Here is an 18685-nt window from a genome sequence, read left to right as displayed (position 1 = left end):
TAACCGATAACATAACCTTACCGCGAATGCATACATTCCCGGCGAAGGTAACAATGAATTAAGTATTGAGTACGCAATTTAGAGGTGTCTCAGCTGGAAGCTACGTCCGGGGCAGCAAATCTTTTTGTTGTGTAATGTCTGTGCAGTGCCCAGACAGTTGTTGGTTGATGACAAGGTGGTTGGTTGCTGACCCCTGGAGTATTAAGAGATGCAGTTGGGCGTGACATCTGATATGTAAGATTCCAATGAAATACATATTGATACTCCTGTAGACCTGCAATCCTGGTTTTGGAATGAACCACAATTACGTTGAAACATAAGAAATATGAATAAGAAATATGGAAACCTCATAATCATAGTCTGACACATACACACGGCCGACCGTTTTGGAAAGTCCCCTTAACATCTGCTTGGAGTTGCAAGGGGTGACCTTTGAACTTTTACCCTGCCCCGCCTCCCGGGCAAAGGTTGCTGCCGGGGTAGATCAGGAGCACCTTGTGACCACGTACGTCTGGCGAGGGAATAGACACCACCAACAACAACAGGAGGTGAGGATCCAGTGCATCCTATTGTTTAAGGTTAAGGATATTGTGCAGTTACAGTTTTTCTGCAACAGCGAAAGTTTGTTGTGTCCACGTCACCAGTGCCTAACGGTACCCCAGCCTTGCGTTAGAGTATCCGGCACGCCTGTCGGTACCGCGGGTACAGGTGACCCAGAGGTGCGTTAGAATAGATACTGAACTAAATAGAAACCCGCGACCTCATACCAAATTAACGTATTCTAAACTCAGTTACTAGTATATTATGATTACTGCAGTACCGTCATAGATTACTAGTTGGTGCTCCAGTACCGCAAAGTTGCTAAATACTGAAGGCATAATATAGGAATTCTGCCAGAGGGCTCCAACAAAGTCACTTCGAGAATTAAACACCCATACTGTGAATAATACAGATAGGTACAGATTAAAGGGAAAAAAAATAGAACACACAGTCCTGACATATACATGAATACTAATTCATTCAACATTACATTTGTACATGCTGATGAGTACTACGTGGTATTGTCATTGCAGCCTTTGCCTGGGTATCTGTACTTCTCTATCCTCTCAAGCCAACTGTTTTGTAACTTTAAAAAAATCTTACCTTACGAGTCATTGATAAGCTTTCCTATGTTGTTTACCAGTCTGTAAAGGCAGTCTGGAGCCAACAGTTCACCAGGAAAGTCTGTACCTTATTTAGAGCCCAGCTGTCCCCCTGAGCCCAGCCGTTACCCCTGAGCCCAGCCGTTACCCCTGAGCCCAGCTGTACCCCTGAGCCCAGCCGTTACCCCTGAGCCCAGCTGTACCCCTGAGCCCAGCTGTACCCCTGAGCCCAGCCGTTACCCCTGAGCCCAGCCGTTACCCCTGAGCCCAGCCGTTACCCCTGAGCCCAGCCGTTACCCCTGAGCCCAGCTGTACCCCTGAGCCCAGCTGTACCCCTGAGCCGCAGACATGCAGTTGGGGGTGAAGTGCCGGGAAGCCCACTACCTGCTCGAGGACGGCACGGCCATGTGCAACCACGGGTCCTACGGGGCCGTGCCTCGCAAAGTCATGGAAAAACAGCAAAGGTGGGCGATATCACACAAAATAATAAGTTCATTGTACATACCTTTTTTCCAACAAGTATTTTGCCTTGTAATTTGTAAAAAATATCAACACTGACCTATTCCTGTGACTGTTCAGCCTGCAGCTTGAAATGGAGCGGACCCCGGACCGCTGGTTCCGGGAAACCACCCCACGGCTCTTCCAGGAATCCATCGCCGCTCTGGCAGAGTTCACCGGGGCCAAGAAGGAAAACCTCATGTTCATTCAGAACCCAACTACTGGTGAGTGTATCACTATGTGCATATATGTGTGTGTGTTTGTGCTTGTTTGTGTGTGTATGTGTGTGTGTGTGTGTGTGTGTGTGTGTGTGCATGTAAGTGTGTGTGTCTGTGCATGTAGGTGTGTGCGTGTGTGTGTGTGTGTCTCTGCCTGTGTGTGTAACGTTGGGTAACCTAAATTCGGGATTTTTCCGATAATGGTTGACTGAAATCAATCTAGCAGAACAATAAACCATCCTTTTTTTCTATTATTCTGTCAGTATCATGTACTATCTTTGCACTAATCATATATATGGTAGATTTTGTCTCTAGTCGTGCTGACACCATAATATTTCAACTTGAAACTACCGTCCGCCGCACGCACAATTACCGTGCTGTCGGACAGGGGGGCACATTAATTCGGGAGAGAAGATTCGTCTTGAATATCTTACCGCTAATTACATTTTATACAGCAGCTATTCGTTCCATCCTTGGCTTGAGGAGAGTGCTATGGATATAGACGTGTCCAAGTAAAAAAAATACACGAAAAAACGGCCGTACCGCACACATCAGGCCTACGGGAACAACCCGTGTGTTGAGTCGGGGCTATAGAACGTCAAAGTCGACATCCACCGTCATGGCAACGTGTACATTATTCATGGAAAGTTAGCCGGATGCTGTAGCATTGATAATACTACTATGTCCATGTATTCCTTGTTGTGTTAGGAGCAAACTTTGAGGAAAATATCGTCCTCAGTCCACAATCACACGCAACATTTAGACAAAAAGTGTTCCTCACAAACCTTTGTCGTCTGCTTGACAACAGGATTCTGGGTAATGATATGGCGGCGGGAAAATACACGTGCCGTAGGTTGTAGCAACAAAGAGGGGTTTTGATGATTGATCACACTTAGAGTCCAATTGCAGGTCAGCAATTTTAAGAAAATAAGTTGTCTTGTAAATGATTGTGTTTAGCAGGAAGCGGATGTGACATTTGTCTTATAAACCAGCCGACAACGATGTGGTGTGACTCTCCCACGAAGCCCTCAGACTGTTCCAATAAGGGACGGAGAGTTTTTGTCCTCGTCGCCTTCTAATACATGCTTATCGAAGCTTTTCAGCCAGTGTTCTGAATACGTTAGTCTGTCAAGTTTGCATTTCTAGTGGTATTACTGATGTTGCATCTAGCACATATCCCTAAATACCCCGTTTTCGAAAAATCCCGAATTTAAGTACCCCACGAATTTATGTTACCCAACGTTACATCCTGTTAAGCCTTAATACGACCACCCGTTCCCTCCCAGCTGTGAACTCTGTGCTGAAGTCCTTCCCGTTCGTCCCCGGAGACGCCGTGCTGGTGACGAACCTCACCTACGGAGCCGTGCGCTTCACCGCAGAAATGGTGCAGACCTATGCCCCAGGTTAGTGGGTCCCTGGTTCTAGTCCCACAGTTTTACTGCAGCAATGGTGCAGACCTAAGCCCCAGGTTAGTGGGTCCCTGGTTCTAGTCCCACAGTTTTGCTGCAGAAATGGTGCAGACCTACGCCCCAGGTTAGTGGGTCCCTGGTTCTAGTCCCACAGTTTTACTGCAGAAATGGTGCAGACCTAAGCCCCAGGTTAGAGGGTCCCTGGTTCTAGTCCCACAGTTTTACTGCAGATATAGTGCAGACCTATGCTCCAGGTTAGTGGGTCCCTGTTTCTAGTCCCACAGTTTTACTGCAGAAATGGTGCAGACCTACGCCCCAGGTTATAGGGTCCCTGGTTCTAGTCCCACAGTTTTACTGCAGAAATGGAGCAGACCTACGCCCCAGGTTAGTGGGTCCCTGGTTCTAGTCCCACAGTTTTACTGCAGAAATGGAGCAGACCTACGCCCCAGGTTAGAGGGTCCCTGGTTCTAGTCCCACAGTTTTACTGCAGAAATAGTGCAGACCTACGCCCCAGGTTAGTGGGTCCCTGGTTCTAGTCCCACAGTTTTACTGCAGAAATGGGCAGACCTAAGCCCCAGGTTAGTGGGTCCCTGGTTCTAGTCCCACAGTTTTACTGCAGAAATGGAGCAGACCTACGCCCCAGGTTAGTGGGTCCCTGGTTCTAGTCCCACAGTTTTACTGCAGAAATGGTGCAGACCTATGCCCCAGGTTAGTGGGTCCCTGGTTCTAGTCCCACAGTTTTACTGCAGAAATGGAGCAGACCTACGCCCCAGGTTAGAGGGTCCCTGGTTCTAGTCCCACAGTTTTACTGCAGAAATGGAGCAGACCTACGCCCCAGGTTAGTGGGTCCCTGGTTCTAGTCCCACAGTTTTACTGCAGAAATGGTGCAGACCTAAGCCCCAGGTTAGAGGGTCCCTGGTTCTAGTCCCACAGTTTTACTGCAGAAATAGTGCAGACCTACGCCCCAGGTTAGTGGGTCCCTGGTTCTAGTCCCACAGTTTTACTGCAGAAATGGTGCAGACCTATGCCCCAGGTTAGTGGGTCCCTGGTTCTAGTCCCACAGTTTTACTGCAGAAATGGTGCAGACCTATGCCCCAGGTTAGTGGGTCCCTGGTTCTAGTCCCACAGTTTTACTGCAGAAATGGTGCAGACCTATGCCCCAGGTTAGTGGGTCCCTGGTTCTAGTCCCACAGTTTTACTGCAGAAATGGTGCAGACCTATGCCCCAGGTTAGTGGGTCCCTGGTTCTAGTCCCACAGTTTTACTGCAGAAATGGTGCAGACCTATGCCCCAGGTTAGTGGGTCCCTGGTTCTAGTCCCACAGTTTTACTGCAGAAATGGTGCAGACCTATGCCCCAGGTTAGTGGGTCCCTGTTTCTAGTCCCACAGTTTTACTGCAGAAATGGTGCAGACCTAAGCCCCAGGTTAGAGGGTCCCTGGTTCTAGTCCCACAGTTTTACTGCAGAAATGGAGCAGACCTACGCCCCAGGTTAGTGGGTCCCTGGTTCTAGTCCCACAGTTCTACTGCAGAAATGATGCAGACCTACATGTATATGCTTCAGGTGTTTTTGTTCTACTTCAACTGTGTCCTAAGCTTTATACGTGTATCGTTACTCATCCCACACCTGCTCCCCTGATGTCCACAGGTGCGGAGTGTGTGGTGCTGGAGATAACCGGACCCCTGACCGGTGCTGAGCAGATCCTGCAGCGCTACCGGGAAGCTCTGGAGGAACACCCCAGCATCCGCCTGGCGGTGATCGACACCATCACCAGCCCGACAGCCGTGGCCATGCCTGTTCGGGAACTCGTGTCCCTGTGTCACCTGAAGGGCGTGCAGGTGCTGCTGGACGGAGCTCACTCACCTGGGCAGCAGGCGCTGCAGCTGGAGGAGCTGGGGGCAGATTACTACACAGGTAAGTCTCACCTGGGCAGATTACTTCACAGGTAAGTCTCACCTGGGCAGATTACTACACAGGTAAGTCTCACCTGGGCAGATTACTACACAGGTAAGTCTCACCTGGGCAGATTACTACACAGGTAAGTCTCACCTGGGCAGATTACTACACAGGTAAGTCTCACCTGGGCAGATTACTACACAGGTAAGTCTCACCTGGGCAGATTACTACACAGGTAAGTCTCACCTGGGCAGATTACTACACAGGTAAGTCTCACCTGGGCAGATTACTACACAGGTAAGTCTCACCTGGGCAGATTACTACACAGGTAAGTCTCACCTGGGCAGCAGGTGTTGCAGCTGGAGGAGCTGGGGGCAGATTACTACACAGGTAAGTCTCACCTGGGCAGATTACTTCACAGGTAAGTCTCACCTGGGCAGCAGGTGTTGCAGCTGGAGGAGCTGGGGGCAGATTACTACACAGGTAAGTCTCACCTGGGCAGATTACTTCACAGGTAAGTCTCACCTGGGCAGCAGGTGTTGCAGCTGGAGGAGCTGGGGGCAGATTACTACACAGGTAAGTCTCACCTGGGCAGCAGGTGTTGCAGCTGGAGGAGCTGGGGGCAGATTACTACACAGGTAAGTCTCACCTGGGCAGATTACTTCACAGGTAAGTCTCACCCGGCAGGTTGTGCTTCCCTTATGTATGTATGTTTGTGGCTCTTTTATGTTGTAGGAACCTTGAAGATAATCGTGTATGTTTGTTTATTATGTAAAAACCCTGTATAGATGGTATGTTGTATATGGACCCTGTATAAGAGGCTTTATGTACGTTGTAGGGCCCTGTATATTGTCTGTTTGCATGTTGTAGGAACCTTGTTTAAGTGGCTGTTTTTATCAGTTGTAAGAACCCTGTATATATAAGTGTCTGTTCGTAAGTTGTATATGGACCCTGTATTAGTGTCTGTTTGTATTTTGTAGGGACCCTATATATAAATGTATGTTTCTTGATGTTGTAGGAGTGGAACTCTGTATACAATGTAAGTGGCTGTTTGTAAGTTGTAGGGATCTTGTATATGTGTATATTTGTGATACAAAGTCTTGGGAGCCCTTCATAAGTGGCTGTTTGTATGTTTGTATATCGTAGGAACCCTTCACAAATGGCTGTTTGCGCCGCGCGGCTGTGCATTCCTGTGGGTCCGTTCCGACCACCACGCCACGGTGCACCCGGTTGTGACATCCTGGTTCTACCGGAAGGACCTCCAGCACCAGTAAGTTCAGAATCTCTCAAACCCTAACCCTAACCACCGTCTCTAACCCTAACCCTCACATCCAGCACCGGTAAGTTCAGAATCTCTCAAACCCTATCCACCGTCTCTAACCCTAATCCCAACCTGCAGCACTCTTGAGTATAGAATTTCTAAATCATAATGTGCTTCAGTGTTAGAGTCTGGACAAGTACAACCAACCATTTTCTAACCAAGGAATAACTACATTTAGCTGCCTTTTGATAAACTTTCAGTGTCATACCTGTTTTTCTAAGCTGTCTAGCCTAAACCAACCTGGCTGTGTGGACCAAGACCTTATGATCAGAGCCTAAAATATTCTGCTAAAGAAAAGGTAGCTGAAGGGTTATGTGCTGTAATGTGTTCTGAATGTTCCATAAGCAGGGCACGAAAGACAACAGTCTGTAAGTCTGACAGTAATGTGCAATAATATGCTGCGGAGGTGTATTGAAGGTCCCATAAGCAGGGCACGAGGGACGAAACCCTTTTTTCTTCCTGACAGTAATGTGCTGTAAGATGCTGTGGTAGTGTTGTAATCAAGAGTTATTATAATAAGCTGTGGTGGTGTATTGAAGGTCCCATAAGCAGGGCACGAGGGACGAAACCCTTTTTTCTTCCTGACAGTAATGTGCTGTAAGATGCTGTGGTAGTGTTGTAATCAAGAGCTATTATAATAAGCTGCGGTGGTGTTTTGAAGGTTCCATAAGCAGGGCACGAGGGACGAAACCCTTTTTTCTTCCTGACAGTAATGTGCTGTAAGATGCTGTGGTAGTGTTGTAATCAAGAGTTATTATAATAAGCTGTGGTGGTGTATTGAAGGTCCCATAAGCAGGGCACGAGGGACGAAACCCTTTTTTCTTCCTGACAGTAATGTGCTGTAAGATGCTGTGGTAGTGTTGTAATCAAGAGTTATTATAATAAGCTGTGGTGGTGTTTTGAAGGTTCCATAAGCAGGGCACGAGGGACGAAACCCTTTTTTCTTCCTGACAGTAATGTGCTGTAAGATGCTGTGGTAGTGTTGTAATCAAGAGTTATTATAATAAGCTGTGGTGGTGTATTGAAGGTCCCATAAGCAGGGCACGAGGGACGAAACCCTTTTTTCTTCCTGACAGTAATGTGCTGTAAGATGCTGTGGTAGTGTTGTAATCAAGAGTTATTATAATAAGCTGCGGTGGTGTTTTGAAGGTTCCATAAGCAGGGCACGAGGGACGACACCCCATACTTCTGCCTGCCTGCAGCACTCGACTTCCACAGGGAGCTAGGGGGTCTTGTAAGTCTGATGACAAGTTAACCATGCACTCCAATCATGGAGCTAGGTGGTCTTAATCATGCATACTCTCAAGATCAACCTGGAAGCACTGTGCAGCAGAATCAGCTAAATTAATGCTAGGTAGAATCAACTATGCAGATATGCACAGCAGAATCATGTAATCAACTATGCAGATATGCACAGCAGAATCGTGTAATCAACTATGCAGAAATGCACAGCAGAATCATGTAATCAACTATGCAGATATATATGCACAGCAGAATCATGTAATCAACTATGCAGATATGCACAGCAGAATCATGTAATCAACTATGCAGATATATATGCACAGCAGAATCATGTAATCAACTATGCAGATATGCACAGCAGAATCATGTAATCAACTATGCAGATATGCACAGCAGAATCGTGTAATCAACTATGGAGATATGCACAGCAGAATCGTGTAATCAACTATGCAGATATGCACAGCAGAATCATGTAATCAACTATGCAGATATGCACAGCAGAATCATGTAATCAACTATGCAGATATGCACAGCAGAATCATGTAATCAACTATGCAGAAATGCACAGCAGAATCATGTAATCAACTATGCCGATATGCACAGCAGAATCGTGTAATCAACTATGCCGATATGCACAGCAGAATCATGTAATCAACTATGCAGATATGCACAGCAGAATCATGTAATCAACTATGCAGATATGCACAGCAGAATCATGTAATCAACTATGCAGATATGCACAGCAGAATTATGTAATCAACTATGCAGAAATGCACAGCAGAATCATGTAATCAACTATGCCGATATGCACAGCAGAATCGTGTAATCAACTATGCAGATATGCACAGCAGAATCATGTAATCAACTATGCAGAAATGCACAGCAGAATCATGTAATCAACTATGCAGATATGCACAGCAGAATCGTGTAATCAACTATGCAGATATGCACAGCAGAATCATGTAATCAACTATGCAGAAATGCACAGCAGAATCGTGTAATCAACTATGCAGAAATGCACAGCCAAATCATGCATCCTTTTAACACAATCAACCATTAAGGAAGCCAATTAAGGTCATCATCATCATGATCATCATCATGATCATCATCATCATCATTATCCTTCCGGATCTACTCCGGTGGGGTACAATCAATAAAGTTTTTCAAGTACGATCTGTCCTTCATTAAGGTCACAGCAATTTATTTCCTTGCTTTTTAGACATTGAGGTAAAAATTTGAGGGTCGGGAGGGAAACTTAAACCCCAGACTATATCCACTCCCAGAAACTGTGTTTGCCAAGGTACAAACTTCCCACTCGGGCCCTTTCATGTTGGTCTTCAAGTTTGGCATTCTTTATAATCCGAGAACAAACAAATAAGCAGGCGTTTGTTTGTTTGTTTGAACCTTTGTTTGAAACTTTCTCCACCAATGGAAAGCTTTCTCCTTCATGTCCTCCATGCATGCCTTTCTCTAGCCTTGTGTAAAGTGTGTTAGTGTGTAAGTGTGTAAATGTGTTAGTGTGTAAGTGTGTAAATGTGTAAGTGTGTAAGTGTGTTAGTGTGTTAGTGTGTAAGTGTGTAAATGTGTAAGTGGAAGTTTTTGTGTAGGTTCCATTATAATCTTGTGTAAGTGGAGTAAGCTTTAAGCGTGTAATAAGAGGAATAAGAGTAAGTTTCTGTTCAGGTTCCACATGCAGGGAACCCGGGATGACTCAGCTTTTTTCTGCTCACCTGAAGCCATCAACTTCCATCACGAGTTAGGGGGCCTTGTGAGTGCTCAACAATCATTTCTTCATGGTAGTTAGGGGGCCTTGTGAGTGTTGAACAATAAACATTAATTTTCCTTCGCAGAAGTTAGGGGGCCCTGTGAGTGTTCAATAATCATTCACTTAATAATACACGTAGTTAGGGGGCCATGTGAGTGTTCAACAGCCATTTCCTTTCCAAAAACGATGTTGAAACAATTCTTGCTCACATAAAGGACAAGTTGTTTGTACATGGAGGGAAAAATGCATGACTGAAGAGACTTTTTATAAGAAAACAAATGATACACATTTACAGATAACGAGGCACATGGATTCAAAACCTTGCCATTCCTTTTTGCTGGAAAAGTCATGACAGGTGCACAAAACTGGTCAGAAGCAAAACTTTGTGAAAAATGAATGCCTCCACCAGTCTGGTGAAGTTCAGGGTTTGATGCAAAACTATTCTTACTATTTAATGGATTTCTTTTGTTTGCCAGAAATAGTTGTGCATCCCCCAATTAAAACATAATGTCAACTTATTTAATCTGTGTGGTCCAAGCTTTGCCGCAATCTACAACGAGCTTTACTTAAATCTTTGCTTCACATCAACTTTGTTGAAATCTTTGCTTCAAATCGCCCTTGTTGAAATCTTTGCTTGCAATAAGCTTTGCTGGAAATGCTGAAGAGTGGGACAGTAACTGACAGTAACCAACTGTAACTGACTGTAACTGACTGTAACTTACTGTAACTTACTGTAACTCACGGTTTGCTCTGTACAGGGAAGGATAGTGGAGTACAGCACCCAGCTGAGGAAAGACGCCAACAAACTGCTGCTGGAGGGATGGAAGACAGAAACTCTGGGGATTCCAGAGGTGAATATAGTATTTATCACTGCATGACTCTTATAGTAGAAAGTATAACGTATGAAATTTGTTCAACGTTAAAGCAACTTAATATCCATATTAACATATATATATATATGTACCGTTAATATCTGTATTCAGTATAACACACACAGTTTTTGCACAAATTGTTACCATGAACAGTCCCTATTCAGTGCTTACTCACATGTTCATCTCCAGTCCCTGCAGGCCCCATATATGGAGTGCATCAAGCTGCCGCTTCCCCAGACCCCAGGGGCGGAGTCCCGCTACCCCCCGACCCCCCAGGGGGCCATGAGCCTGCAGCACGACACGTTCCAGCTGCACGCGGTGCAGTGCGCGGCGGTGTGCATGCTGGACGCGCTGTGGGTGCGCATCTCCGTGTTCGTCTACAGCAGTAGGGGGGACTACACCCGGCTCAGGGACGCCATCCTCGCCCTGATGGCCCGGCAGGACTTCCCCGAGTTCCGCGGGCCGTACTGGCCCTACCTCCTCTTGCAGGACTCTCAGTAAACTAGCAACCAACCATGAAACTAATCATTTAGAGGAAATCAGTCACTCACTAGTGTGAGCTAAATAGATTTATTGAGATAATGAACGTTTTAATTATCTATGAGCCTCCCTCCTACAACCAGACTCAGTAGGTCTTTGTAACTACAGGAAAATAAAGATCAAGTTAAAATGTTTTCTTGGTAAATTCATTCTGTCTTGGCGCCAGTTGACTTGACAGTAAAACACGAGATCCCCATCCCGTCACACATGTCCACAGCCAGTGCACGGCAGTACCACACCAAGTCAGCTGTGGCAATATACTGGCCGTACCTCCTCTTGCAGGACTCTCAGTAAACTAGCAAGTGAGTTTTCTTACTTTTTATCGGATTCTTTTAAAAGCCACAGGCAAATGATATAAATAAACATGCAAGTCCTTTCAAATGTTGTACACTTCCATTGTCATTATAACTTTGTACAGACCTGTTTGAAAATTCCATGGGCCTTGCATCTCATGCAAGACACTGAATAGAGATTTTTGTTCAGCCCAACTGATCTGTATCTTGTTTTTGTAGCTAGATATCACAGACAAGATAAAGCAAGAGGACAAGATGAAAACAAGGATTCAAGGAATGCCATAGATTGAATCTGTAGCTGTTTTATATTGAACTTGTAGCTCAGCAGTATCTATTTTCTTAATCTACAAACCAACAAATCAAATTGGTGTGACCGTATTAACTAACCAACCAACCATGCTACCAGCCATGCAAACAACTTTGTAGCCAACCATGCAACCAAGAAGCAACCTGTTACTCAAACTACTTTGAGCTTTTTAAGGAGATTTATCAGAGATTATACACTTAAGTAGTAATGTTTTTTATTGTTAATTTATTCATTGATACTTACATGTACCTTTTACGTATATTGGTATGTTAAAGCAAAAAAGCGAATCCATGAGCCTCCCTGCTATAATCAGACTCCGTAATTCTGTGTGACGACAGGAAAATAATGGTCAACTATATTGAACTTTCAGGTCAGCAGTATCTATTTTTATAATCTAAGAACGAAAAATCAAATTGGTGTGGCCTTATTAACTTACCAACCATGCCACCAACCAACCATGCACCAACCAACCTGCCTACCAACCAGCCAGCCAGCCAGCCAGCCAGCCAGCCAGCCAGCCAGCCAGCCAGCCAGCCAGCCAGCCAGCCAACCAGCCAGCCAGCCAACCAACGAACCAACCAACCAACCAACCAGCCAACCAACCAGCCAGCCAGCCAGCCAGCCAGCCAGCCAACCAACCAACCAACCATGCAACCAACCAAACATGCAACCAACCAACCATGCACCAACCAACCAACCAACCAACCAACCAACCAACCAGCCAGCCAGCCAGCCAGCCAGCCAGCCAGCCAGCCAACCAACCAACCAACCAACCATGCAACCAACTAATCATTTAGAGGCAATCAGTCACTCACTAGTGTGAGCTAAAGAGATTTATTGAGATAATGAACGTTTTAAGTATCTATGAGCCCCCCTTCTATAATCAGACTCGGTAGGTCTTTGTAACTACAGGAAAATAAAGATCAAGTTAAAATGTTGTTCAAATGTAATTTCTTTCTTTCTTGGTAAATTCATTCTGTCTTGGCGCCAGTTGGCTTGACAGTAGAACAAGAGATCCCCATCCCGTCACAAATGTCCGCAGCCAGCGCACGGCAGTACCACACCAGGTCAGCTGTGGCAACAATCTGCAAAAACAAACAAAGAAACAGACCAAGAAACAAAGTTATACCAGGTCAGCTGTGGCCACTACCTGCAGTTAACAAACAAATAAACAAACAAATAAACAGGTCAGCTGTGGCCACTACCTGCAGTTAACAAACAAACAAATAAACAAACAAATAAACAGGTCAGCTGTGGACACTACCTGCAGTTAACAAACAAATAAACAAACAAATAAACAGGTCAGCTGTGGACACTACCTGGAGGAAACAAACAAATAAATAAACAGGTTAGCTGTGGACACTACCTGCAGTTAACAAACAAATAAATAAACAGGTTAGCTGTGGACACTACCTGCAGTTAACAAACAAATAAATAAACAAATAAACAGGTTAGCTGTGGACACTACCTGCAGTTAACAAACAAATAAATAAACAAATAAACAGGTCAGCTGTGGACACCACCTGCAGTTAACAAACAAATAAATAAACAGGTTAGCTGTGGACACTACCTGCAGTTAACAAACAAATAAACAAACAAATAAACAGGTCAGCTGTGGCCACTACCTGCAGTTAACAAACAAACAAATAAATAAACAAATAAATAGGTCAGCTGTGGACACTACCTGGAGGAAACAAACAACCAGACAAAGCTACACGAGGTCAGCTGTGGACATCACCTAATTATGTTAAACACTTTGGTCACTGAATTGTCCCTAGCCCCTGATGCTCAACTGGTTGGACTAGTTGTCTCAGCCTCCATTTATTGTCCTGGCATTGTTTTGTTTCCGTCTGTTTTTGTACTTAAAGTAAGATGGCGAAAAAAGACGGCCAGGTTCTGTCGGGCAGGCAGAAGGAAGCCCTGTTCGACCACCGGTGGCGCTGTGAGGGCGACTCCATCCTCACCCCGTACCTCAAGCCGCTCTGGTACTGGTGTGGCGACAAGGTAAGAACTCTGGTACTGGTGTGGCGACAAGGTAAGAACTCTGGTACTGGTGTGGCGACAAGGTAAGAACTCTGGTACTGGTGTGGCGACAAGGTAAGAACTCTGGTACTGGTGTGGCGACAAGGTAAGAACTCTGGTACTGGTGTGGCGACAAGGTAAGAACTCTGGTACTGGTGTGGCGACAAGGTAAGAACTCTGGTACTGGTGTGGCGACAAGGTAAGAACTCTGGTACTGGTGTGGCGACAAGGTAAGAACTCTGGTACCGGTGTGGTGACAAGGTACACGTAAGCACTCTGATACTGAGAAGAGAGGGTCGGGCTTCTCTGTAGCTCCACTCTTTAGGCTTTTTTTCAGTTCTTTTTCACCCATCCAACTTTCTTCACAGTCAGTCTCATCAACACACACCCATATATATAGTACTAGCTTTTTAAGTCCCGAGGTCTCCATTGGGCTGTGTATTTTAGCCCCTTTTCAGCTTAGTCTTACTACCGTGCCCCCCACCCCACACCCGGATCGCGTCTGACGCCGAAGTACCATCTTTACCGGTGAGACCGCTCCATTTTTACATTCTTATAGTAACCATACCATTTATCACTGTAATGGTTACCCATTTATATTTATGTTGAGCCAATAAGTATGGGCTCAACATATTGTTTTTGGTCACGTTCTTCTCCTCCTGCCAAATCTTCAAATGGATTCAATTCCACCATTTTTTAACCAAATGACCTGGAATTTGGCATGGGGATGAAGATGGCAAATACCCCCGGGCGTTTTTATTTTATTTTTTCGAAACAGGCCTTAAAAACATTTGTATGGAGGTTTTTTTGGACATTTTTAGGCAAAAATTACATTTTGGGATCCTGTGCCCTGGTATTACAAGCACATGACCTAGAATTCGGTACAAGGGTGCCTTGAACATGTCTCTATAGAAATTCAATGACATTTCTGGTGTACATCACTTCAAAATGCTTCATTTTGGGGACTTTTGGGCCTAATTTCATACCACAAACGAGCCAAAAGTGCTGTCCCCGTTCCATGTTCTATCTAAGGTTCCGTGCGTACCACTTGCTGCTGGCCAAAGAACGTGTGTTCTATTCAGGTTACCTGAGGTCATGTTACAGAAAAACATGCAAGCCTTTGCAGTAAGAAGTTGCTAAACTATGCGGAAGGTCTCGCAGAACTTGTAGAGAGGATTTTTTGCACGGGTGATTTTGGGACAGTCAATTTATGCATGGAGAGGGAGATGGGCAAAGTATGTTGCTCTCGCAAATGTTGCCTTTCTACACTTAGTTGATATTTCGATTTGCCCAGGTGTTATTTTGGGACAGCCCACTTCTTGATTGGGGAGGAATATGAGCGAAACATGCTGTATTTGCTCTGGGGCAAATGACGGCCTTTCTAGTTATCATGTAATTCTCTCCCAGCAGCGTGGCGCTGAGTCCTTCCCGAGTAGGAGAGAAACCCTGCAGTTCGACTAGCATGCATACCACATGTACTCCATTACTTTTGGGCGCCATTTTACTAATCGCTCACTTCATCGTCTTACTTGTTAGTTCAGACCACCATCCCCCCCTTTCACTCCAAGGCATGAAGGCATCCCTCAAAACCCTAACGGAGAGAATTCAATGGGTTCTCTTTGACGGCGGAACATCTAAAGCTGTCAGGGTCACCTCTGGGTTCCGCAGGGTACAATGTTAGGCCCTTTGCTCTTTCTACTGTACATTAACGACCTCCCCAGCTCCGTAGAATCACACGTTCGATTATTTGCCGACGATTGCTTGATTTATCGATTGATCGATTTAGCAAGCCTTCTGACGCACATGGTCTACAGTCTGATCTTGATGCGCTAACAGATTGGCAAAATCGTTGGCTTATGTCGTTCAATCCCTCTAAATGCCACATCCTCCATATCACCCATAAAAAGCACTCCATTCTAACCCAGTACTCCCTCTGTGGAGAAGCCCTCGCCGGTGTCAAGTCCCACCCCTATCTTGGAGTACAACTGTCCGACGATCTGCGATGGGACAACCATATCAACTACGCCACTAGCAAAGCCGGTAGGGTACTAGGGCTCATTGGGCGCAATTTGACCCATTTTCCATCTAGGGTCAAGGCTACTTTTTACAAAGCGCTGGTGCGGCCTCACTTGGAATATAGTGCCATCGTCTGGGACCCGTACACCACCAAAGGGATACAGGCGGTGGAGGCCGTCCAGCGTAGGGCCGCCCGAGTGACTCTGAATGACTACCGGCGGACTATAGCAGCGTGACACAAATGCTAAATGACCTGCAGTGGCCCCTTCTCTCTGAAGGGAGGAGGAACGCCCGCCTCACCTTTTTCTAAAAGCTAGTCAATAACTACATCAATATTAACACAGATAGTCTACTGAAACCAGCTCAGGGGCGCACCCGGGGGAGCCACACACTCAAATTTCAACCACTTAACGCCCGGACAGACTCTAACAAACATTCATTCTTCCCCCGCACAATCCCCGAGTGGAACACCCTGCCTGGCGCGGTTGTTACGGCTCCCACCGTTGAGTCATTCCGCGCCAGGCTGGAGGCCTGCCCGCCTTAGCCTGGGACCCCCCTCCCCCATACTTTGCCCCTCGCGGGGTTATTTGGGGGTTGTCGGACATGAAGTTGAAGAGAAGCCTTTGAACATCACAATTTAAAATGAATGCATTTTTAACATTCCCCCAGTTCGTCCCTCCCCACTGTTCACCAAACACGCTAACGATGATGGGACTGTCCTGCAACATGCTGACGTCACTTCCGCTGATTTATTGCTGCCCAAGAGCGACTGAAGAGGTAAGAGCTAACATAGCGTCTTCTGTAGTGCTTCTCACTTCTAATGTAAGTAATCATAGGCAGTTTGCTTCCATCTATTTTGTCTTTAGCTCAACCGTATCCAATGTTACGTCTCATCCTCCCCTCGAACCTATACCAGCACTGCTGACTGTAGAGGGAATCCCTCTGTGTTGTTCCTTATACCAGCACAGTTGGCTGTATCGTGACCCCCCCCCCCCTTGGTCTCCAGGCGCCTACGTTCCTGTACGTTCTATAACATGAATCCCATGTGTCTATCTCCAGGCGCCGCCGTTCCTGTACGTTCTGTAACATGAATCCCCCGTGTCTATCTCCAGGCGCCGCCGTTCCTGTACGCTCTGTAACATGAATCCCCCGTGTCTATCTCCAGGAGCCGCCATTCCTGTACGTTCTGTAACATGAATCCCCCGTGTCTATCTCCAGGCGCCGCCGTTCCTGTACGTTCTGTAACATGAATCCCCCGTGTCTATCTCCAGGAGCCGCCATTCCTTTACGTTCTGTAACATGAATCCCATGTGTCTATCTCCAGGCGCCGCTGTTCATGTACGTTCTGTGACATGAATCCCCTTGTCTATCTCCAGGAGCCGCCATTCCTGTACGTTCTATAACATGAATCCCATGTGTCTATCTCCAGGCGCCGCCGTTCCTGTACGTTCTGTAACATGAATCCCCCGTGTCTATCTCCAGGCGCCGCCGTTCCTGTACGTTCTGTAACATGAATCCCCCGTGTCTATCCCCAGGCGCCGCCGTTCCTGTACGTTCTGCAACATGAATCCCCCGTGTCTATCTCCAGGCGCCGCCGCTCCTGTACGTTCTGTAACATGAATCCCCCGTGTCTATCTCCAGGCGCCGCCGTTCCTGCACGTTCTGTAACATGAATCCCCCGTGTCTATCTCCAGGCGCCGCCGTTCCTGTACGTTCTGTAACATGAATCCCCCATGTCTATCCCCAGGCGCCGCCGTTCCTGTACGTTCTGTAACATGAATCCCCCGTGTCTATCTCCAGGCGCCACCGTTCCTGTACGTTCTATAACATGAATCCCCGTGTCTATCCCCAGGCGCCGCCGTTCCTGTACGTTCTGTAACATGAATCCCCGTGTCTATCTCCAGGCGCCGCCGTTCCTGTACGTTCTATAACATGAATCCCCTGTGCCTATCTCCAGGCGCCGCCGTTCCTGTACGTTCTGTAACATGAATACCCCGTGTCTATCTCCAGGCGCCGCCATTCCTGTACGTTCTGTAACATGAATCCCCCGTGTCTATCTCCAGGCGCCGCCGCTCCTGTACGTTCTGTAACATGAATCCCCCGTGTCTATCTCCAGGCGCCGCCGCTCCTATACGTTCTGTGACATGAATCCCCCGTGTCTATCCCCAGGCGCCGCCGTTCCTGTACGTTCTGTAACATGAATCCCCCGTGTCTATCTCCAGGCGCCGCCGTTCCTGTACGTTCTGTAACATGAATCCCCGTGTCTATCTCCAGGCGCCGCCGTTCCTGTACGTTCTGTAACATGAATCCACCTTGTCTATCCCCAGGCGCCGCCGTTCCTTTACGTTCTATAACATGAATCCCCCGTGTCTATCTCCAGGCGCCGCCGTTCCTGTACGTTCTGTGACATGAATCCCCCGTGTCTATCTCCAGGCGCCGCCATTCCTGTACGTTCTGTAACATGAATCCCCCGTGTCTATCTCCAGGCGCCGCCATTCCTGTACGTTCTGTAACATGAATCCCCCGTGTCTATCTCCAGGCGCCGCCATTCCTGTACGTTCTGTAACATGAATCCCCCGTGTCTATCCCCAGGCGCCGCCGTTCCTGTGCGTTCTGTTACATGAATCCCCGTGTCTATCCCCAGGCGCCGCCGTTCCTGTACGTTCTGTAACATGAATCCCCCGTGTCTATCTCCAGGCGCTGCCGTTCCTGTACGTTCTGTAACATGAATCCCCCGTGTCTATCTCCAGGCGCTGCCGTTCCTGTACGTTCTGTAACGTGAATCCCCCGTGTCTATCCCCAGGCGCCGCCGTTCCTGTACGTTTTGTAACATGAATCCCCGTGTCTATCCCCAGGCGCCGCCATTCCTGTACGTTCTGTAACATGAATCCCCCGTGTCTATCTCCAGGCGCCGCCGTTCCTGTACGTTCTGTAACATGAATCCCCCGTGTCTATCTCCAGGCGCCGCCGCTCCTGTACGTTCTGTAACATGAATCCCCGTGTCTATCTCCAGGCGCCGCCGTTCCTGTACGTTCTATAACATGAATCCCCCGTGTCTATCTCCAGGCGCCGCCGCTCCTATATGTTCTGTAACATGAATCCCCCGTGTCTATCTCCAGGCGCCGCCGTTCCTGTACGTTCTATAA

The 18685-nt window shown here is 46.9% G+C and overlaps 1 protein-coding gene across 3 annotated transcripts; it reads left to right on the top strand.

Annotated features, from left to right (window-relative positions):
- Positions 1-437: 437 nt before the first annotated feature.
- LOC136436039 (uncharacterized) lies at positions 438-12439 on the top strand. Of its 3 annotated transcripts, XR_010755995.1 has the most exons (10): positions 438-548; positions 1184-1606; positions 1722-1864; positions 3145-3261; positions 4913-5179; positions 6308-6431; positions 7632-7716; positions 10248-10340; positions 10551-11203; positions 11414-12439. XR_010755995.1 is itself a non-coding variant. In XM_066429731.1 (9 exons), the coding sequence occupies exons 2-9, from the start codon at positions 1491-1493 to the stop codon at positions 10860-10862; spliced, it is 1257 nt and encodes a 418-aa protein (XP_066285828.1). In that variant the 5' UTR covers positions 438-548; positions 1184-1490; the 3' UTR covers positions 10863-12439. The 3 variants fall into 3 exon arrangements, 2 of the variants coding, with proteins under 2 accessions (XP_066285828.1, XP_066285827.1); XM_066429731.1 differs by lacking the exon at positions 7632-7716 and adding an exon at positions 9408-9492 and having other exon boundaries at positions 10551-12439; XM_066429730.1 differs by having other exon boundaries at positions 10551-12439.
- The last annotated feature ends 6246 nt before the right edge of the window (positions 12440-18685 follow it).

This window comes from Branchiostoma lanceolatum, chromosome 6 (assembly GCF_035083965.1).
Source record: "Branchiostoma lanceolatum isolate klBraLanc5 chromosome 6, klBraLanc5.hap2, whole genome shotgun sequence".
NCBI lineage: Eukaryota > Metazoa > Chordata > Leptocardii > Amphioxiformes > Branchiostomatidae > Branchiostoma > Branchiostoma lanceolatum.
Note: the sequence above shows the minus strand (reverse complement) of the source record. Positions and strands in the feature narration are given on the sequence as shown.

What these genes read in the sequence shown, in the direction of transcription:
- LOC136436039 (XM_066429731.1), top strand. Translation starts at nt 1,491, where the DNA reads ATGCAGTTGGGGGTGAAGTGCCGGGAAGCCCACTACCTGCTCGAGGAC. An exon ending in CATTCAGAACCCAACTACTG is followed by an intron (nt 1,865 to 3,144) that starts GTGAGTGTATCA and finishes GTTCCCTCCCAG; the next exon opens with CTGTGAACTCTGTGCTGAAG. An exon ending in AAACTCTGGGGATTCCAGAG is followed by an intron (nt 10,341 to 10,550) that starts GTGAATATAGTA and finishes GTTCATCTCCAG; the next exon opens with TCCCTGCAGGCCCCATATAT.